At 34.9% G+C, this 23,503-nt stretch overlaps 2 protein-coding genes across 3 annotated transcripts; one reads left to right on the forward strand and one right to left on the reverse strand.

Moving 5' to 3' along the window:
• Positions 1 to 15,069: 15,069 nt before the first annotated feature.
• On the forward strand, positions 15,070 to 17,348 carry LOC145120221 (uncharacterized). The gene is made up of 8 exons (XM_079056031.1): positions 15,070 to 15,291; positions 15,548 to 15,636; positions 16,164 to 16,227; positions 16,475 to 16,552; positions 16,635 to 16,711; positions 16,791 to 16,857; positions 16,961 to 17,068; positions 17,174 to 17,348. Exons 1-8 carry the CDS (start codon positions 15,220 to 15,222, stop codon positions 17,201 to 17,203), a joined length of 585 nt encoding a protein of 194 aa, XP_078912157.1. The 5' UTR covers positions 15,070 to 15,219; the 3' UTR covers positions 17,204 to 17,348.
• Positions 17,349 to 19,031: 1,683 nt separating this feature from the next.
• IRX9-L (Nucleotide-diphospho-sugar transferases superfamily protein) lies at positions 19,032 to 22,216 on the reverse strand. Of its 2 annotated transcripts, none has more exons than XM_079055665.1 (4): positions 21,010 to 22,216; positions 20,571 to 20,820; positions 20,273 to 20,483; positions 19,032 to 19,320 (listed from the first exon to the last, which is right to left on the reverse strand). In XM_079055665.1, the coding sequence occupies exons 1-3, from the start codon at positions 21,759 to 21,761 to the stop codon at positions 20,313 to 20,315; spliced, it is 1,173 nt and encodes a 390-aa protein (XP_078911791.1). In that variant the 5' UTR covers positions 21,762 to 22,216; the 3' UTR covers positions 19,032 to 19,320; positions 20,273 to 20,312. The 2 variants fall into 2 exon arrangements, with proteins under 2 accessions (XP_078911791.1, XP_078911790.1); XM_079055664.1 differs by having other exon boundaries at positions 19,032 to 19,341; positions 21,010 to 22,215.
• Positions 22,217 to 23,503: the final 1,287 nt, after the last annotated feature.

The raw sequence follows: 23,503 nt of genomic DNA on the forward strand, positions 1-23,503 counted from the left end.
AAATCGCCTCCTTCGGCTCTTCAATGGTGTAAAATCGAAAGTATGGCTGCTAGATCTGATCCCCCAAGGTAATGACAAGCCAAATGACCAAAATGCCCAAACTGGGCAGTTGCGCGGGTACCCGCGCGACGAAAATTCCACCCGCGCAAATGTTGCTGTAATGCTATTGGTCCTTCATTCCTCCACTCCACCCTTCCACTACCAAAGATTACTTTGTTCCCCTCCATATCCATGTGATTTAAACCAACCAATCATCATTTAGCTACAAAAGTGGATGCTCCAAGCCCAAATTAACAATCCATGATCCATTTTTCACAAGCCCACTTCATCCAAGCCTTTATCTTTTTAAGCCCAAATCTTCTTTGGTGGATCCGCCAAGCCCAATAATGCATCGGAAAGCCCACTAAGGCCAACTCCAGTCAAACCACAACCGCGATAAGCACCAAAACCCTGCAAAATACCTCATGCAACATAAAAAGCACCCGGTACGATCCATACTAAAGAAAATAAATAAAATACAATGCAATAATGATAAAAAGATCTAAAAATCTAAAATAAACTAATAAAAATAAGGAAATAAAATAAGCTATGAAATCACCCCAATCTTAAACCTAACTTGTCCTCAAGTTAGAACAAGACTAAAATGAGATCGGGATGAGCTAAACTTAAAAGGAAAAAGAATGGTACCACAGAACTTGGTCAACATCAGTCAACATGCTCAGAATTAGTCCTTCATGGACCCTACGCATCTTCAAAATGTTCCCCGCTTTAGAGCCATAAACCACATTCTCAACCACTTGATGGGCGAATAGATCACGGCTGGATGCAGTCGCAGTGTACAAGACAAAGGAAACAGAGATGCGCCCAGTGGGGGCACTTTAAATCACCAATGCATATCATAATGCACGAAGGAAAGGCGCCTCTTCACACACTATGATTCCTACATTTGTCAGGCGAAAGTGTATAGTACGAAATAGGATTTTACAGTGCGGCCTCCGGGCAAACATCCGGTTTCAGAGGCTTCTCCCTTGTACTGTCCTCTACAGTCTACCGTCTCATCGTTAAGGCCTTTTCTCACCAAAAATCAAAAATAAAATAAAATAATAAAAATTCTACTTAACCTAAATCTAAACCTAGCAACTTAAATCTTCAATCTTGAACTTCTGTTATTTGGTATTCAGCTTCTTTGTTGCTTGATATTCGGTCTTCTTGAATCTTCATTTTTTTTAGAACTAAAACCTTGAACTTGGATTCTTGTTCTTCTTTTTGTGTTGCTCTTTTTTCTTCATTTTTTCTTCTTTGTTTTTGTTGCTTTTCTTTAATCCTCTTCATTGTTTCTTTTTGTCTTCACTTTTCCAATTTCTTCATTTTTTTTGTGTTTTCTTCTTTGAAGGTCTATGGAATTTCGCCATGTAACATAGGATGGAGGCTAACATGAACACCTAATGATCATTGACAATGTGCCAAGATTAACTAAAAAGGGTGGGATATGACTCAAAAATGGGTGTTACCGAAAAAACTTGGTCCCAAAAGATGTGAGTTGGGGGACCCACTTCAAAGTTCATCAAGCACCTCAATGCAAGGTGTGATAAACAAAATCTATCTAACTATAAACTCTAGACCCCTAGAAAAATGATAACCTATCTTAAAAAAGTGGTGAGAATCTAGCTAAGTAAGGCTCGGACGAGACTCAGGAGTACTAAGGGGTACTCCCCCCAAAACCAAGATGCGAGTCTTCAATATCTTCAATGTCTTCAAAATACCTTACCAGGCTAATCTTTGCTCGCACACATTGGCTTGACCAACCACATCCCTCCGCACCTATACCCAATCAAGCTACCTGCATCTGACCCCCACACAAGCTGTCTCAAAGTGGTATGTGAGGCTCAAAACGTGTCCCATTTATCGAATACAAAGAATTCCATATCAAGACCCGGGACCAATCTATGATTCAATACTTATAACTCGGCGCTCTGGTACCTGTAGGGATGAGAAGACAAGAGAGAACAAAAATGCATGAACTTAAACTAGAATGCATCTAAAAAGTACGAAAATTAGAAAAGAAAGAAAGAAAATATGCAATATTTTTGAATTTTTTTGTGCAATTTTTATGAATGATCTAAATGACTTACTCTAAATGAAACTATATACAACCTAAATGCAATAAAAATAAAAGATAAGAAATACCTCACCCCAAGCTTAAAATTAAGCATTGTCCTCAATGCTTAGGATGAGAGTAAGGAAGGATCATACCGGGATCAAGGTGGAGAAGGCACGCGAGTACGGTATAGAAGCAACACATGGGTCGTACAATGATGTGTGGATGGAGTTCTTGGCCACCTAAATACACATGGATGAAAGCTTGGTCGCGCAAAGGAAGCATATGCAATGACTCAAAATTTTCTTATGAAGTGACACATTTGCGTGGGTACCCTCGCAAACTTTGCGCGGGTGGTGGTTGGGTCGCGCAAATAAAGAATTAGCATCATTGGTCTCGCAAAGAAAGGGAAGGATTTGGTCTTGGCCGCGCAACAATCTGTGAGGGTGGAAGGCAGCCGCGCAATCAGTTGTGATGGTGGCAGTCGGCCGCGCAGAACTTGTGCGGGTGGGGGAGCCGGCCGCGCGAACTAATCAGATGCAACCCCATGTGGGAGTAATTTGGAGCTCGGAATCTGCGCGGCTGGGGGTCGGTCGCGCAAAGGCTGCGCGGGTACCCGCGCAAATTTCAAATTTTTGGCATTTTTTTCAATCTTCACCAAGATCATTGCAAGAATTCCATATGCTTATTTTTAGACCAACTTCAAGCTTAGAAACACCCAAAACTTCAAGCGGAGATTATTTATTTACAATGCATTTGTTTAACGTCTTTGCCAAGACATAGTCCCGCTTCCGTCAACATTCGTAAATCGGGGCTTCCAATGTTACGTTATCAAATTCTCCCGTGTCAAAGCCTTCATAAAATGGTTTCAAGCGGTGCCCATTCACTTTAAATATTTGATTTGTTTCCAAACTCTTAATTTCAACCGCATCGTGTTCAAACACTTTTATAACAATAAAAGGTCCGTGTCATCGAGATCGTAATTTTCCCGGGAATATCTTTAAGCGTGAATGATAAAGAAGAACTCCTTGACCCGGAATAAAGTGTTTTTGGGTTATGTGCTTTTCATGAAATGCCTTTTTCTTCTCTTTGCACCTTTTGAACCTTTTAATTATCTTTTTCTTGATCACTTCTATCATTGGAGAATTTAATCTTCTTTGAGCCTCTCTCTTAGGTTTGCAATAATCTTCCATAAGAATCTTGTGTGTGCATACATTAGGGCTTATCCCGTTTATTGGCTCAATCACATCAACCCGGTACAATGGAGAAATGTTGCTAGGGTACCTCATTGCTTCAAAGATGTTGAAGTGAATGATCTCTCCATCAAACTCCATGGTAATTTTTCCTTTATGGACATCAATGATCGTGTGAGCGGTATTCATGAAAGGTCTTCCAAGGAGGATCATAGATGATTTGGAAGGAGTCTTCTCTTCAAGATCAATGACATAAAAATCCACAGGAAAAACAAGGTGATTAACTTGTACTAACACATCCTCCAACACTCCTCTTGGAGACACACTTGACTTGTCCGCTAATTGAATGATTACTCAGGTTTCTTCTAAAGGTCCAACATTAAGAGATTTAAAAACCGAATAAATGGCATCACATTAATCGAGGCTCCAAGATCTAACATGGCACTTTCGACATGTAAATCACCAATTGTACAAGGGATAGCAAATATTCCCGGATCCTTGCATTTGGGAGGTAGCTTCTTTTGGATAACTGTAGACACGTTTGCATTGACTTGAATATTTTCATTTGCCTTGAATTTCCTCTTCTTGGTGCACAAATCCTTGAGAAATTTTGCATAACTTGGAATTTGCTTAATATCATCCAATAGTGGAATGTTGATTTGGACCTTGCGGAAAGTTTCAAATAATTCATTTTCTTCCTCTATCTTCTTGGAAAAGGCTAACTGGGAAGGGAAAGGTGGTGGTATGACCAATGGCTTGATAGGCTTGTTGGAATATTCGGGTTGCTCAATGTTTGGAACAACCGGTTCCTTTGGAGGAACTACAACCTTTGAAGGCTCAACAACAATAAACTCATCTTCTTCTTCTCTTGAAACTCTTTTGGGGTTGCTTTCTCCAAGGGTTTTCCCACTTCTTAAGGTTATTGCACTCATATTGGGGTTCTTTTCGGTTTGAGATGGAAGTTTGCCCCTTTGTTCTATCTTGTTGACAGTGGTGACCAAGTCTCCAATTTGTGCTTGAATGTTGGAGAAAGTGTTCTTGGTCTCTTGTTGAAATTGGGTTTGGCTTTGAGCAAGAGAAGTGACGAGTTCTTGAAGGCTCATTTGATGGTTACCACTTGATTAGACTTGTTGTGGAGGTTGTTGTTAATTTGGAGGGTTATAAGAAGTTTGTGGATATGGAGGTTTTTGGGAAGGATATTGCGGATGATGGGGTCTCATCAAAATGTTTGATGGATTTTGCTTTGGTGGGTATGGGTTGTTTGGTTATTCTGCCAATTTGGATTGAAGTTGTTTTGAAATCCCATGGGTCTTGGTTGACCTTGATATCCGCCCATTGCATTCACATCCTCCGGTTCACTTCCAAGTGTGGGGCATTTATCTGTATAATGCCCCGTCATGGCACAAATACCGCATACCATCAATTGTTGACCACTTCCCACCACCATTTGACTTAGCACATTAGTCAAATCCAAGAGCTTTGATTCCAAGTGTTGAGTGTTGCTAACTTCACCAACCACTTGTGGAGAATTTCTCTTCATTTCATTTAGAGTCCCAAAGTTCCTTTGATTTTGAGAAATGGTTCCAAAAAGTGATCTTATCTCTTGAGGTGTCTTGTTGAAGATGTCGCCACCACTTGAAGCATCAATCATCCTTCGATCTTTTTCATTCATACCCTCATAAAATTATTGAAGAAGTAGGTGTTCGAGTATGTTGTGTTGAGGACAACTTGCACACAAGTTGTTGAATCGCTCCCAAAAATCATGAAAGGTCTCATTCTCCCCTTGACGAATCCCCAAAATGTCGCTTCTTTGACTTGATATCCGGGAGGTGGGATAAAACTTGCTATTGAAGGCTTTGAGTAACTCTTCCCATGTGTGAATAGATCCCGGTGGTAAGTTGAATAACCACTCTCTAGCTTTATCTTCCAAGGTGAGTGGGAAGGCGGTTAGCTTGAAATCATCCAATGTCACGTGTTCGGGCAACATGCTAACACATATCATATGAAAGGACTTCAAATGCCTTTGAGGATCTTCTCTATCCAAACCATGGAACTTGGTGAGTTGATGTATGAAACTTGACTTCAATTCAATCCTTCGGCGGTTTGCAGGATAAACAATACCAAGAGGTGTGTGAGTAACATCCGTCTCCATCATTTGTCGAAGTGTCAACTCTTGAGGGGGGGTTGGGTGGATTGGGGTTATTGGGATATTGTTGCATATAATTGGGTGGTTGTTGGTAAGGTGGATATGGGTATTGCTGGGGATTGTATATTGGTGGTGGATAAGGTTGGTAGTTAGGATATTGGTTGTAGGGGGGTTGTTGTTGGGGGTACATTGGGTTTTGGTACATTGAAGGGTGTTGGTAATTGGGTTGATTTGGGTAATGTACTTGTTGTTGAACTTGAAAAGCATTGGTTTGAGGTTGGTTGTTTTGGTGGAATTGTTGGTTTTGTGGTTGTGGTTGTTGATAATTGGGTTGGTTTTGAGCAGGGGCTTGATTCCAAGGTGGCATATCAATGAGAGGTTCTTGTTGTTGTCTTGGTTGTTGGGGTGGTGTATTGGCATCTTGATTGTTTGGGTTTGGGTTGGGATTGTGAGGTGGAATGTGATTCATGGCTATGTAGTTTTCAAACAGAATGTCTTCAAAGGAATGACTAACAATTGGAGAACTCGGCTCGGTGTCGGTATCACTTGAAGTGTGAACTTGGTCTTCTATGTTGATTAGTGGAGAAGAAGAAGAAGCTTGAACTAGTTGTTGTTGCTTTGCTTGTTTGGCTAACTTTTTCAACCTTTTTGCTTCTTTTTCAATTTCCAGATTGTAGAGTAGTTCACCGGTTCTTGTAGACCTAGGCATAAACAATCAAATAACAATGACCAATTTCCCCGGCAACGGCGCCAAAACTTGGTGGGATGTCAAGTCCACCAAGCAAATTACACCCTTTGTTTGCAAATAAAACGTAATATAATGGTAAAAAGGGGTATCGATCCTCGGGGAAATGGTTGTATTCAATCACCAATGCAATCCAATAGAATTAGTGAAAATAAACTAACTAACTACAATTAAACTAAAAAAGGGGGGTGTTATGATTGCTTGAAAACTAAAAGACTTGAATAATTAAGAACTTGCAATTAAGCAAAAAAGTGAGATGCTCAAATATTTGAGAGAATTGGTAAACCAAGGCAATTCAACACAATGAACATTTGTGTGTTTATCATTAGGATTTAACATGAAGCTTATCATTCACCCCAAATTGGTTATAGCAATCATGAAGCATGATATGCCAAGATTTCACATAGGTAGTATGGAGGTTGGGGAAGCCCACAACACACCTTCTTAATCAAAATCAAAGATCCAATTGAAGCAATTGAACCTAAGAAGTTGATTAGCCTTAAGAATGAAGAAATCCCTAATTCCTAGAGGATGACAATGCTTACACATCCATAAGGGAGTTATGATTCATAAGCTAGAGATGATTTCTACCATCATAAAGCCCTTGTTCTAAGTTAATTCAATGATTCAATGCAAAACCAAAGAAATAAACTAACAATAGCTCATTCAAGTGCCAAGCTCATGATCAAAGCATTAAACAAGCATAAGAAATATGATCTAGAACCATAAACATAAGATAATTGATAATCTAGCATGAATCCTTCAAAAATCCACAAACATTCAAAGGTTTTAACCAAAGTTAACCAATATAGAGAGTTTAGCCACTCATGGCAATAGAACAACAATCACAAAAGTCTAATCGCATAAAGAGACTACCAAATAACTTGGAAAGATGAAAAGAAATGACTCTTGAGCTTCAAAATCGCCTCCTTCGGCTCTTCAATGGTGTAAAATCGAAAGTATGGCTGCTAGATCTGATCCCCCAAGGTAATGGCAAGCCAAATGACCAAAATGCCCAAACCGGGCAGTTGCGCGGGTACCCGCGCGACGAAAATTCCACCCGCGCAAATATTGCTGTAATGCTATTGGTCCTTCATTCCTCCACTCCACCCTTCCACTACCAAAGATTACTTTGTTCCCCTCCATATCCATGTGATTTAAACCAACCAATCATCATTTAGCTACAAAAGTGGATGCTCCAAGCCCAAATTAACAATCCATGATCCATTTTTTACAAGCCCACTTCATCCAAGCCTTTATCTTTTTAAGCCCAAATCTTCTTTGGTGGATCCGCCAAGCCCAATAATGCATCGGAAAGCCCAGTAAGCCCAACTCCAGTCAAACCACAACCGCGATAAGCACCAAAACCCTGCAAAATACCTCATGCAACATAAAAAGCACCCGGTACGATCCATACTAAAGAAAATAAATAAAATACAATGCAATAATGATAAAAGGATCTAAAAATCTAAAATAAACTAATAAAAATAAGGAAATAAAATAAGCTATCAATATATCTATCAAACTATAAATTATATAACAATTAAGTCCATATAGGTTATGAGAAAAGCCTGTTGACCCCCTATATTTTAATAAGCTTAAAATAATGTGATGTGCATGATCACTTATGACACCACCTTAAATACTAATCCAATTAATAGAAAACGATGCTTAATACCGATCCACAATTAAAAGAAAATGATGATAAAATTTGACTGCTACAATACTTCTTTCAAGTTTCTATTAATAAAATAAAATATATTTCAAATTTAATTGTATTCCTAACATTTTTTGTAATTTTTAAATATTATATTATTATAATTGGCAATTTGGATTTTTATAATCATAAGATAATCATAATAAAAATACCATAAATTTAATGTCTCTTCTAAAATTTTAGACTACATTATAACTATATTTTTTAATATATTATTGGGGCGTCAAGCCATAAGCCCCCCTTATTCTTAGATCCTGGCTTCGCCCCTGCCAGGGTTATATACAACGATGATCTAACAACCAATGGGCTGTGTGCCTTTCGCTTCATTCACTGTTCCTTGTTTGGTTGTGGGCTTAGGGCAGATACACACAATCGATTGTTTGTTTACTCTGGGTTTTTATATAACTTGTATCCATTTAGTACTCATAGAAAGGATTGTAGAGTCATTTTTACTTATCTTTCATCAAAGCAGGAAATATAGGATTTTCTGGAGGAACAGATGAACTTTTCTAAAAGAACTTTCAACTTACTTACATCACTAAAATCTTATGAACTCACCAGCTTAAATGCCGATCTATTCTTTCAAAATAACTTGTATTCTCAGGAAACCAGTAGACAGGTACGCGCACTGGGATTCAGAAGATGGAGCATAATAACTTCGTGTCTTGTTTTGTTATTTACTTTTGTAGTCTACGTTATGTGAACCACATACTTTGTAAACACTTTCTTTCTAATGAAATGGTTGTTTATTACTTTGATTTCTATGATGCATGTCTTGTGATACTAAACATAACGTCCTCCGCCGCCGAACGTTTCCGCCGTTCCGGTTTGGGGGTGTGACAACAGGCCTCCAAAAAAGCTTCCTGAAATGTTGACCAGTAAACCTTTTAGCAAAATTAGCCACAATGTGTCTGGCACATTGTTTGTGTTCAGCTTCTGGACACCTTTCTTTTACTGCTTCTAGCAACCCCTACAAACAACAACAACAAAATTAGTGAAACATGTATAAAAACAGATGTATAAAAATGAACCTATGCTCACCTTGTGTCCATCAGAAAGAAGGGTAATGCCTGCACCAAGACCACCATCAATGTTATCCATGAGGAGATCTATGAACCACTTCCATGTGGCCTTGTTCTCAACCCCAACTACAGCTCATGCTATAAGGTAGATGTGGTTGTTTGCATCCCTCCCTACAGCTGCCAAAACTTATCCCCTAACAATACCCTTTAAGAAGCAACCATCAAGGCCAATCACAGGCCTACACCCTTCCTTCCAACCATCACTTACAGCTTTAAAGCAGACATAGTATTTAGAAAACAAAGTTGTGGAATCTGGCATGATGTCTACATCCATCCTCACAGTAGACCCAGGGTTTGTCCTCAGAATTTCATGACCATATGACCACAATCTCCCATAATGTTCAATTAGACTTCCTTCAATTTCTTGTAATGCAAATTTCTTTGCATTTCTGCATTGCCCCAAACTCACATTTATATTGAATGTTCTTGAAACTTTAACTTTCATCTTCCTAACACTCATTTTTGGTTTCTCTATAATTTCACTCATAAACTGTTTTCCTAACCACTTATAAGTTATTATGGATCCAAACTTAAACACCCTGCTACAATTACGTTCACTAACTAGAGATTTTATCTGAAAAATCTTCTCTTTAGTCATCCAAGAGGCCCAAAGTCTAAATGGACAAGTAGGTGACTTGTTTTTTTTTGCAACACTTAACTAACAACCTTTGGGAGTCATTTTTTTCAAACCAAAGATCATATCCATTAGCAACGACATAGTTGTTCAACATGTTTTTAAGTTCATCAGGGTTAGAAAATCGCATACCTAACAGTGGTTTCATCTGATTCCATGGTTGTTTATCATCATGTGCATGGTATTGAGGTTCAACATAGTCAACATCTTCATATAGATCATCTACATTTACTGTATGTAGACAAAGTTTGTTTAAGAACCTGTCACCCATGGTTTTGGTTGCTGGGAATGGATATTCAGCATCATCTTCTTCATGGTCAACAGAATAAGTGTCCGACAAGACTGAGTCTTCATCCTCTTCACAGCTGTAGTCTTGATCTTCATTTTCCTCTTCCTCAATCCATTCGAAGATTGGTTCATTATATTGGTCCACATACACATTCATTCTCCTCTCATTTGCATAAGTCAAATCCAAAAATTCTTTGTAATCACCGTCATTCACCAGTGTATGAATTCCCTGACTTAAAGACTCTTGTGGAAGGCAGAAGTAGATGTCTTTGCTTCTACTTCTGGTGAGCTTTTGAAGGAATTCCATGAACTCCTCGTAGTCAAAAGCACTGAAGTCAACATCTCGCACTGATTGTCTGTCGGGATCAAAATATACTAATGGGTTGGGTGGAAACGTTCCATTGTAGTGGAAATCCACTACAATGAAGTTTCGATCAGTGGGACATTGTGATGAAGCCATTATAGAGACCGATTAAAGATTGAAGGAGACAAATCGGGGGTTAATGAGACATCGTGCCCTAATCGAATTTAAGGACCAAATGAGACTTCACTCTTAACTTTAATGAGGAGGGGAGGCAAAATCGGGGCCTACATGCCACCTCATTGGCCACCTAGGATAGAAAAGCCACATCAGACCGATTCAACCATTGAAACCGACTATAATCGGTCATAGGGGGAAAATTTACACGAATCAACAAGTTAAATGACTATTAGAGCACGAAAAAAAAATTAGTGACAAAATGTGACCAATAGCAAAAGTATGTTACCCTTTTAGGTCATTATCCCTAAAAAATATTACATACTCTTCAAAAAGATAACAAATTAAATGATGAGACTTTAAATATTTCACAGAGATGTAAATAAATTGTCAAAACAATAAAATATAATAGTTGAAAGTATAAAATTACACAAAAGACATGGAAGTAACACCTCCCACATGATGGACAATGAGGTGCATCGTGCATGAGAGACTGCGATTTACCCATTTAATGAAGATGAGTATAAATTAGTTACCATTAAAACGAAGTTTTGAAATGGTCAATGAGACAAAGCTAATGATAATAGGTTTTTATCCAAAAAAAAAAAAAAAAAAAAAAAAAAAAAAAAAAAAAACCTTATATGAAATCAAAAGAAAAATGCTATTGAAAATGGTAAACGGTTTCATTTAACCATATATGTTAACCAGCCAATAGTCTACGTGGCATGTCGATCATAAAATTGTATCACTATTTTGTATATATTAAAATTTTAACACTGTATTTTCTATGTGGAATTTTGCATGTCAATCGTTATAATTTTATTATTGTTGCCAAAATCAGTGTTGTAAAAATCCCGATTAGATCCCGATTAATCTCCGATTAATCCCTAGGCGCTACTCGACCGATTAGAGGACGCCTAGCGATTAATCTATGCATACACAATGACTGAAACAGTAGAACCCGATGAAATTTTTGCACTTTGAAGAAGTTATATCTCAACAGAAACTATTTGAGATATGATTAGTGTTGTATTTATTATATTAACCTATTTTGTTATGATATTAGTGGTATTTACAAACTTTTATATAATATTAGTCGTATTTAATATTTTAAAATCTAACAAATTAGCAATTAATGGTCCCCGATTAATCTCCGCCTGACCGATTAATCCCTTAACCCCAGTCCACCGACTAGCTAACGTCGATCGATTTTTACAACCTTGCCAAAATGTTATAGAAAATGTCAATGATTGTGATTTGTGGATGCTCTAAATTATATTTAACCTTTATTTAAAAAATCAAAATAAAAACTCTATTTTTTGTTTTTGCTCTATATATAAAATCGGATATTAACATAATTTTATATACGATCCTTACTTTTTTTTATTTATGATCTCTTTTATTTTATATTTTTAGTATGCCGATGATATATCCCAAAAAAAAATTATATTTTGAAAGCTCGAAAGCTTATCTAAATTATAAACAGTATGTATATATTTTAATCAACTTTGTATCGTGCAGTAATTTTATTTGCTATTGAATTTGCCGTTTATTTTAATTTCATTGTACGGTAAATCTTGTTTTATTATTACGTATTTAGAATGCAATAATTTGTATATACTTATTATAATTTTAAATCTATAAATAAGAAACCAGTAAATAATTGGGGGAAAATTAGGTTGGGTTGGTGTTACTAATAAAGCATAAAGGTGTTAAGAATTGGGTTAGAGATAAATATTGGGCCCTAAATATTGTGTATCTGGATTATAAAAAATAATTTCTAATGAAAAATTAGGTGGAGTTGGGTGGGATGGTATGTTTGACAAACGATTTTTTGAAACTTAAGCTTTAGTTTTTATAATAATAAAACTCAAAAAAAGAAAAAAAATAATAACGTTTTGTAAGTATGATTTTAAAGGTTTTATTTTTAAATTTAAAGCTCATAATTTAAAAGGTACTTCAACTAGTTTTTGAGGGCTTTTAAACTTTAGTTTTTATATTTTATGTTATTTACACATTTTAAAGGTTTACGGTTGTTTTTGTCAAACATTTCTATATTAAAAGAAAACTACAGCTTCTAGTTATTTTTGTCAAACATAGTGATGACAAAAAAACTCATACCTAATGAGTTGAGTTGACTGGGAATTGAGATGGAGATGAGGAATCACCGGATTAAAAAACCGAGGATGAGAACAGTAATAAGGATACCTCTCGGTCCCTAAACTCGGACCATTTAATTAATAAATAATATATATTTATTATATCTAAATAATGTAATTATTTGATATTTCAAAGTTCAAAAGAAAACTTATCACAAGTCACAAATCACATTTACACGCTTCCTAGTCATGGAGAGTTCGACTATCATTTAGTTCTTTTCAAGGTTACATACTTATGCTCACTGCTTGGCCGCAACACGGGGCCAAACTTGGAAATGGATGAAAGTATGACAAATTTCCATTACGACAATAACATAACACGAGAGTTGTTGATGAAGTTGGTGCTTAAAGAAAATAAAGTTTATTCAAAATATGTTTCAACATTGTTTTCATCAAATATGTCAGTGCTGCTTTAAAATGTGATGCTATACAAAAGTTTGATATAATACATTATGATTTAAACTATTTTTGGCAAATTTACCAAAAGAGCTATATGTGTTGGTAACTCTTTTATTTTGGTAATGGTGCATTGGGTCGACGTGATTAAGGCAAATGAAATTTTTGGATCTGCACATTTTCCTTGGTACACATATAAGTCCATCAATATTTAATATCTTAACTAGTAAAAAAACCACGCGCCATTAGCGTGGGTTCGAATAAGTTTAGCGAAATTTGTGAATGTTTGATTGAAATATGTAAATGTTTCTAAATGAGTTTAATCGATAATAATAAGGTTTAAATGCAACAAAATAAAATGCATATTTCTATTGATTTGTTCATTTTACAAAGCGAGACTCAGAGCACATGTGACAAAAATCTAGGAGAAACGCCGATGATTAAGCAGACAAAATAGTCAAATGAAAAGTTAAAACCAAAAGAATGATGAAATTTGTAGAACACATGTATTAAGGGACCCAAAGTGTATCATTAGCAAAATTGAGGTGACAAAATACAATTCATATTTGATACTCCATACGAGATCTACTTGGTTCCCATGAAATTATCAACTTCAAGGGTTACACCACAAACGAAAAAGAAATTGCAAGCAAATATATGGTTAAAAGGAAGTTGGCCTTTGAAAAAGTAGTATCATATAAATCTGATAGAGAACCAACCCCTAGTTCCGGTTTAATAGAAAATAAACAAAGAACCACAGTAAGTAGAAGTCAAATTTGAGCAGTGATATATACTAAGTAAGCAGAAATGAAAGTAACATCATAAACTGCAAAATGAATGAAAAAACTATAACCTGAAAAATGTACCTCTCTCTATCAAACAAACGGTATTTATCAACACCTAGTTCGTTTAAAGGATTATCATCGTTTTCTTCAACTTTTAAACACTCAATGGACATGTTCGGCAAAAATAGCTGGTAATAGGTAGCTTCTAGCTGGTAGCTTTTTGTTAAACACTACATGAAGTAGCATTTGGATTTGGAGCGTTTTGTTTAAACTAAACGCTAGAAGCTTATAGTGCCAAACGATGCTTTATGTTCAAAACGGAGCGTTTTATCAAACGCTAGAAGCTGGAAGCTGTCAAACGCTTCGTGACAAACACACCCAATATCAGCCTTGTGTACCCTAACTAATTTCATTCCAACCCATTTTTTTCATTTGAAATTTTGGTACTTTAAACCAAGCATATGGTGTAATTCAAAGATTGAAAGCGAATTTGCATTGTGAATTTGACACCTTTCATATATTTAGGTTTAATTTGTAACATGCATAACTAATTTCAAGATTCGTACTTAAGACTCAAAGATCTACCTTCAAGATTGATATATGGCAGGAAATAAGAAGTTTTAGGGCTGATATTTATTAAATCACAGTACCATGGCCACTCCAACCCACCAGCAACGTCGATCAGCACCAGCAACACTACTTCTTTATATTGTGAACAATACTGATATCAACAAAACGACACTCGTAGTTATCTCTATCTCTCAGTTGATAATCATTGAACTTCCCCCCGTTCTTAATTGTTGTCGAATATGCCTATGGGTTTCTCTCCCGATTGCAATATGAGAGCATCCCTGAGAAATCAGAAACAAAAGTTTCAGCACAAACTAAACCTGAAACACCAAACAAAACAAAACAGAGTTGACAATCACAATTCACAACACCAAAAACGAAAGGTTCGTAGAAGAAAATGGTAGAAGTTCCACACCGATGAAGACGATTGCGGTGATTTTTTTTTCTTTTTCCGGAGAGAAAATGGTATAGGGTTAGAGAATTCGTTGTGGGTGTTGGAGACAGTAAGTAGGCCTTTGATTACCATATTTATCTTCCGCCAAGTAAGGGTTAGAGGAAGTCAGGGACTAAAATTGCCAACCTTTACAAAATAATATGGTGAAATTCTAAACAGCATAAAATATACTTTTCCTAAACAACACCCATATTAATATGTATATAATGTAATGGTTCGATTAATAGGAGTATAAGACACATTTTATAAAATGCAAAAGCAAAGGCTTTAGTGCATATTCAAGAATGGATATTTGCAATTAACTCAAAGAAAACATGAGTAAATACTAAAATACTAAAAAACTAAAAAATGGCAACGCCCAAATTATAAACATGAAAATACATACTTGTAACAAAATAGCAACCGACGATCAAAACGATTTATAACCAGAAAACTACTCGGAAATCGGAGTCGATTCCGAGAAAGAAGGAGACGATGATCGGAGCTGGGAAGATCAAGCAGTACACAAATGTGCTTGACAAGCCCCTTAGCAAGGGCAAACAAGAGGTTTTAATATTCTTCCCTTTCATTTCTTCTACTTTCTCATCTCCCCAGATCTCAAATCAACCTTTTTTAGGGTTTCTGGATAATTATCGAAAACGAGTTAGGACCAAAAAAGGGCAGTCCAGGCTACTCTTTTCGTTATCATGTGTCACAGTTGATAATGTTGGCCGCAATTATGTTTATAATTGTCGAATTAGAAGATTGTGATTTGGGTATTTTGTCTTTAGGGTTTTGAAGAGATTTTGTGTTCGATTTGCAGGTCAGTTTGGGTGCGTTTGCTTACTTATTTTCAGAACTTGTTCAGTACAATCAAACACAAGTTGACAACATTGGAGAACTAGAAAAGAGGTAAAATTGATAAATTCCAAGCTCATCATACCATCATCGTCATGATTCATAACTTACAATCTGCAATCTAATGTTTTTTTGTGAAAAAAATGTCATTTTTTTTTTTCCAATTTGTGAGAAGAACCCTTTGTCCTCCTTTCAGTTCAAAGCCAAATGGCATGAAAGGGATAATCAATCTTTATTTTATCTGTTTATGAATTAGTTGAAATTTATCTTACAACTAGAAATAACTTGGTGGGAGTTTGTGATAAAATCTATCTCAATTTCTACATTCTAATAGTATTGTGTTTGACATTGAAAATCAAAATATTGATAGAAGGAAAAAAGAATGAGGGCAAATTTGTAAAAAGTTAGGACTCAATGGGAAATGCTTCATTAAGTCAAAAGGAAACACCTTCATATAACTTATCACATTAAGTCATGTCCATTAAGTAAAAAAGAAGCTGCATTTTAGTATAATATCAAAAATTAATAAGATATTGTTTATAATATCTTTCAACTAATTTTATATAATTTTATGTGATCAGATTGGAGGATGCTGGCTATGCTGTTGGGACACGAGTACTTGAACTACTTTGCAATAGAGAAAAGGTCACATAAGTCTTTTTTTTTTCTTTTTCCAAATTTCATAAATATTTAATATACTAAATATAATTACAAAACTACTATTTAAATAACAATCTACTCTTTTGTAAATAAACAATTTTGAAGGTTGCAACACTTGATCTGTTTTCTTTTTATAGCTATTTTTTTCTTACATTTTACCCATTTGGCCCATTTTTACATAAATGATTTCATGGAGTAAATTAATTTTAAAATTTTCTTTTTAATGATGCAGGGTAATAGAAGGGAGACACGGTTGTTGGGCATTTTGTCTTTTATACATAGTACTGTATGGAAGGTTTTATTTGGAAAGGTTTGTTGCAATTTCTTTCTTTTTTTTTTTTTAGTCTTTTTAAACCAATTTATGCAATTCAACTTTCAACCACCACATTTAGGTAGCTGATTCACTTGAAAAAGGCACTGAACACGAAGATGAATATATGATTAGTGAAAAGGAGCTTCTTGTAAACAGGTAAGTTTCTCTTTTCCCTTTATTAATATCACAAATTTCTTTTCTCATCGATTTTTTTTTTCTTTTTAATTATTTATAGATTTATTTCTGTTCCAAAGGACATGGGATCCTTCAATTGTGGTGCTTTTGTTGCAGGGGTAGTAAGGGTAAGATGTTATTTCCTTTTTTTATAGAAAAAGTCAGAAAATAAGATTTTGCACATTAAGTTCTGACAATTTACAAATTTGCCCTTTTTTGTTCTGTTTGAAGGGAGTGTTGGATAATGCTGGCTTCCCGGCTGTTGTTACCGCTCATTTTGTTCCTGTCGATGGTCAACAACGCCCTCGGACCACCATTTTAATCAAATTTGCTGAAGAGGTTAATTTTTTTTTTTTTTATATTTATTTATATATATATGTGAAGTATTATTTTAAAAATTATGTTATTGAAATGTAGTGTGAATTATTTTGCTTTTTGGCACAGGTTCTAAGAAGAGAAGCAAGATTAGGATGATTCTTGTGTTATTCATATTGTATTATCTTTAAAAAGTATATTTACTACAATTTGTTTTTTTTTATTATCTTAAAAAGTACTAGTATAATTTTTGTTTGTTTTCCATTGATTGATTTGGAATGAGGAAAAAAGGATTCAAAGGGTATATTAGAGTTTCTTTTGTTGTTTTCAAGTATTTATTGGTGTTTGAATAAGAATTTAAAACTTATATATGAAGTAATTGCAAGTTGTTGACATGTTATCATTTTCCTACATCATCATTCTTTTACACAACCGTTTTATGACTCACCATGCCACGTCAACCTGTTAATCAATTACATGGACAACAAAACACTAGGGAAGGGGATTAATCATGTTTTAAATTATGATGCATAAAGCAAGATATATGATGTTTTTATCCATCTTTATATATCTTTTTGTATGGATATGTGAATGTAAAAACTAGCAATTGACCATTAAACATAATAAAAATAATTTTTTTTTGTTTGCAACATAGAAATAATATTTATAGTTTGATACACTCATCATAAAATATAATTCCTTCTCTTGATTGAGATTCATAAGGAAATGGAATTGACCATTACAAAGTAGATTTAAAACGATATTTTATATATTTTTTAGTTATAATGATTGGATTTATTATTTAATATTTACAAAACAAAATTATCAAACAAGGAAATGATACAAAAGGCATTATGTTTTTAATTTATTTTTTGATTTTGACATTGTATTATTTTTTGTTTTAAAGCGAATAGTGAAATTCTTGACCATTTCCCCACAATCCTCCCGAGGTATCTGATTTGCCATGTAGAGTTGGAAAATACGATGTCGTAAAAAATGAAAACATAATGTTTTTATAAGAAAATGTGGAAAATATAGTGTCAAAGTCAAAAAATAAAAGTGTAGTGTCTTTTGTGTCATAGAAACAAAAATGAAAATGTCAACATTGAATAAAGTTGGAAAATACAATGCTCAATTTAAAACATAAAAACAATAAATACAATGTAGATATCGAAAAAAAAAAAGTATGTTGTGTCATTTGTCATGTTAAAAATATATTAAAAACCAAATAAGGTTACTAATTTTGTTTTCATAAGACTTTATAAAGAAAGCTATATGTCAAAGTAAGAACTCTTTGTGTACATGAGTTCGGTTTCTTTTTCTTTATTTATTTATACATTTTTTTTTTAATTTAAATGTTTAAAAATATAAAAATGAAACAGAGAGTCTGAATCTGAATCACGTTCAATAATGGATTGTTTTTAGTCTTCGTGATTAGATAACTAATATATGATTTATTTTTCTTATTGTATATCTTTCTCTTATTCTTCACGTTCTTAATTCTTGATTATAATTATCCAGTTTTGTATTCTACTACTCCCTAACTCTTCATTATAATACTACATTACAGGTGTTTCATGTACCCCATATGTCTCCATTTATTTCTTACGGATTATTTACAACACATTGGGTTTTGTTAAATAATGTTGTAGAACGAGTATGTATCTTCCTGCTAGAATTCTAATTTCTAGATTATTAGTTACCATCATTTTCAACTCTTGAACTTGATATAGTTAATGCTTACACCTGGTTCCTTAAAAAAGAAAAATATCGAGAGAAAAGAAAAGAAAGGATTTTACATGTTGGTGTTCTTGAGTTAGAAATAAAGGTAAGGAAGATTAGGAAACAAACATGTATTGATAAATCCTTCCAATTTGGGAGAAAGATTATGAGAGAAATATTAGTTTTAAACAGTTGTTCATTTCACTTATATGAAAAGGTTTTGACATAAACCATTGCATAAACAAAAGGAACAACTCAAAAACCATGAATAAAGAAAGTATACTGAATTAACAAGATTTCAAAAGTCTACATTTTTTTAAGTACAAAAACAAAACAACTCTACCACATTTCAAGATACCCATCTTTCAAAAAAAAAAAAAAAACAATTTTCACAAAAAGGCAATTGCCCCTCTCATATAGTAAAAGAATAAGCATCATACAGAAACAGAACTTAATACCAAATTTGAAATAATGTGTCCTTTTGTCTCCCTTCCTTCTTTGCACTGCTTCTAAAAAACAAAGGCAGAGCTGCTTTTCTTTGTGGAAACTGATGACTGTCAAAAACCAATTTTTAACTGTCACATAACAACAAATAATTTGTTAAATTGGGTAAATTTTTAAAGAAAAAAAATGTCATAATGCTATGATTGGATAACTTTTTTAAGGTTAAATATAATAGACATACATGAAACTATGAAAGTAGAATGATGTAATACACAAATAAACGGAAATTACATATTTGGTCCCTGTAGTATGTCATTTTTATGGTTTACGTCCAAAAATGAGTCTTTTTCAATGTTGGTCCCTACTGCAAGGTTTCATATTAATTTTGGTCCCTGGATCGTTACATCTAGATAACTCAGCCTTTTCTTTTATTAAAAAAATGACCATTTTGCCCTTGGAGAGACCCCAAAAAAGTAGTTTGGTTTGGCTTTCATTGTTTTATGTTTATAGATTTGGATTTGGAATGGGAAAAAAGATTCAACAGAATATTTGGAACCATTCTTTTTAACTTCAACTATTCATCAACTTTAAGAAACAAGAGGTTAGATTCTATTTTAAGATTTCATGCTATTTAATTTGATTTGCTTTTTTAATTTTGGTAAACACTTCTTTTAAAGTGATGTATAAACTTTTTTAGCTATACGAAACACATATACTACTATATATTATTTCAAATGATGTGAAATATGTTTACATGCAATTTATTTATCAATAAAATTCCCTTTACTTTTTAAATTGTACATAACAAGCTGAATGATTGAAAGGCCCATTCCACTCCTTCAACCCAACCAAACATGACAATGGAATGGAATGACTCATTCTGTTCATTTATGATTCCATTCCATCGTAACAAAGCCAAACAAACCCCAAGCATTCAATGATATTTAATGAGTCTTGAATGTAATTATTCATTCTATTCATGTGTGATTCCATTCCATCATTGATCATACCAAACACACAACAAGCATGCAATGAAGTTTATTAATGAAACTTAAGAAATACCTCTTTCCGGCTCCTTTTTCGAGGTGACATTCATTGCCTTTTACTCAATAGGGAGAACAGCATCAAGATTCTTTTGAAGCAACCAGCCTCTAGGGTACCCCACTTCACGAGCTTCCAAATGAAGATGCCAATTCAAGATTTTAGAACACCCAAATGGGGTACCTTCCATTTGACTCTCATCTTCCACCAACTGTTCTATAAAAGTAGTCTCCTGAAATCCCAGAATAATACCATAAAAAAAACATACATTTAAGTGAATGTTGATTTGAAAAAGAATATATATGATGTGATGTCATACTTGGAATCCTTCTTTAATGGTGTCTAATTGACGAATTGAAGGTGAAATGGGTTTTTGCCATCTCTTTGGGTCCCACAAGATGGTGCTGTTGAATGCAAATCCTGACATATCAACATGAAATCTTCGAAGTTTTTTACTTTTTTCATTTGTATGCCATCCAATTACATGGCTGCCATTGCATACAGGACCTTCCAAAACTGCCTTGTTTTTGCTCTGTGCAAGCATTGCAACTGGCCATGTGCCAAAACGGCTGCAATCAGCAAAGTAAACGAATAGAAACATCTTAGAGATTAATGACCAAAAGTAATCGGTAATTGAAGCAAACATACCCCATCTTTAATTGTAACATATTAAATCACAATCACAATCACACATACTCGCAAGATAATGGTTTAACAATAGAACAATAAGAGATAACTAACAATAGCAAACAAAGTACCTGATTTCTCTCAAAGTCTCAAACAATTCAAGTGAATAGATATTATCATCATCCGCAAAATAGACGATTCCATCAAGCTTATGGTGCTCAATGTGTTCAAGTGCTGTATTCCGCTGGTGAACACCTCTATCCTTTATATTGGTAAGATTCTTGGTGCATACCAAATGCCGATACATAATTCCCATTCCCCTAAGAATATCTGCAGTTTCTGTAGAAGCCACATTCATCTCCACAACAATCCAAAGAACTGGAGGAGGTACAAGCCTAAGAACCTGTCCCAGTCTATTCAAATAATAAGCCTGAAGAGCTCGATTATAAGTTGGTGTCACAACAATGACCTGTTTCCTAGCAACATAATCAAACCTCTCCTTGACGTTTTCTCTTTTCACAACAGCTAACTCCACCTTATCTACCACAATATCCTCTTTCACATCTAGGATCGGAGGGCGGTTGACTTCAAATGAAAAATCGGGAGTCCTAACATCTTCGAATTCCCCAAACGGTGCCAAACCTAACAAAAACCCTACCAAGAAAAACGATAAGCAACTATAAATCGATCTCTTCCACGTTCGAAAACCTTTCCGAGGAAGACTATGTTTTTCACCTCCTATAAATCTCCGAACTCCCAAGGCGAATCTACTGGTGGAATTAAGCTTATGCGAAGGTGAATTCACTGAAAACGGACTAACATTCCCTCCATTTTGATGCGAACGATCCTGATACGGCGAAAGTGTTCTCCGAATCGAAGCCATCGATCATAGGTAATCCAATCTAAACAGTATTATATTCCATATCTTGCCATCGCTTTCGTTCCAATAATCAGATTCGAATGCAGCAAAATGAAAAGAAAAAAAAAAAAAAACTATTCTACAGTTTCAACTTTCAAGTGATTAAACGATCAATACAAAGCATAGAGCGATGGAATTCTTTACTTGATTTGTGATAATTGGAATAAGCAATTGGAGTAAATTGAGGCGATGAACGTTGAATAGAATTTAGGGTTTGTTTTTGGATCTGGAAGTTGAAGTGGAAGAATGAACTGAAAATTCTAGAATTGATTGGAAAACAACAAGCGATACCAGGTTGTAAGCGCGTTCATTGCATTTGATTTGGGGGTGAAGGTGAATCCTTGTCGAAAGGAATTGCGTTGAATCGGGTTTTTACACGACAACACATCGCCAAATTGAGTTGGATTTAGAGAATTATTTATTTTAAAAATAAATAAATAAACTACTTTGCAATGAAATTATGTCCTATACCTAATTAAACATGGATATGATTATCTAATATCATCATCTATTAGGTTGAGATTATGATCTCTATCTTGTCGCACGTAAAACTTTAAATACCACAAAAACGAAAGTTATCATTGTTTCTTTTCTGTGGAATTGAAAGGTTGTCTTTTTAGTCTAGACAATACAAATATCTAAATCCATGAATGGAGAAAACTACAAACGATGGTTGATGAAGTGGGATTGTTAGTTTGTTACGTGATTGTTCATTGTTGTTGCTTCAATTTTTTTACCCACAAGCAATCTAGAATGAGGATTTAGAGTATTGTAATGATTGTACTATTTGCCACAAATGTTCATTAGTTCTAGTAGCGGTGATAATTTGGGAATTTAGCAGCATTCCAAAATGAATAACTTTAAGTTCAAATCTCACAAGTCACCCCGCTAAAAAAAAGATTGAGAATCTCGAAAACCTACACAAAAATGCAGAAGTGAGTGTACCTCAAGGCACACCTCTCTCCTTTTTTTTAGCCAATACCATCAACCTTATTTTTCACCGGTCAAAGCCAAAAATTTGATTAATAGAACGAAAGGATATTGGGATGGGTGATACATCTGGCAAGCGTCGGAGAAGAAAACAAGGAAAGCAGGTGTTATTCTTTGAAACTCTCTTGCATTAAGAGTTGGATTTTTGGGATTTGCCTCCCCGCGACGTGGTGCTTCGTTGTCACAGCGTGGTGGTGGCACGTCACCACGTCGTGGTGGTTAAATGATACAACATGTGGCACTGCTATTTGCACAAAACCATAAGTTTCAGGCTTTGGGCCCTATATAAAGGATGTGAGGGCTAGGGTTTCGACCACCCTCAACCTTCATCAGTCCATAAACACTCTCATCCTAACCCTAATCCATCTCTCTCTCCATTTTGAGCTATATTTGGTGGTTTTTGATCTTTGAAGGAAGAAGAAAGGAACTTTTGAGCTAGAGATCAGCAAGCAAGCACCATCCCAACCTCTTTGAGCATCTCCTGGACATTTGTAAGTGTTTAAATTCCCTATTTGATGGCTTTGATTTCATAGATATAGCATTTTATGGCATTTTAAGTATTTTTTTTTACGGTTTTGGTTGTAGTTTATGGATGAAATCCAAGTAAAACTTGCAACTTTATCAACCTTGAATGTCCCTTGAGTGTTCCAACTTTCAGATCTAGAACTTAGGTGTGGTTTGGGGCCATACAAAGGATTAATGCCACTTTTCTTACC

The sequence above is a fragment of the Lactuca virosa genome, chromosome 6, assembly GCF_052849685.1.
Source record: "Lactuca virosa cultivar CGN04683 chromosome 6, Lactuca_virosa_CGN04683_v6, whole genome shotgun sequence".
NCBI lineage: Eukaryota > Viridiplantae > Streptophyta > Magnoliopsida > Asterales > Asteraceae > Lactuca > Lactuca virosa.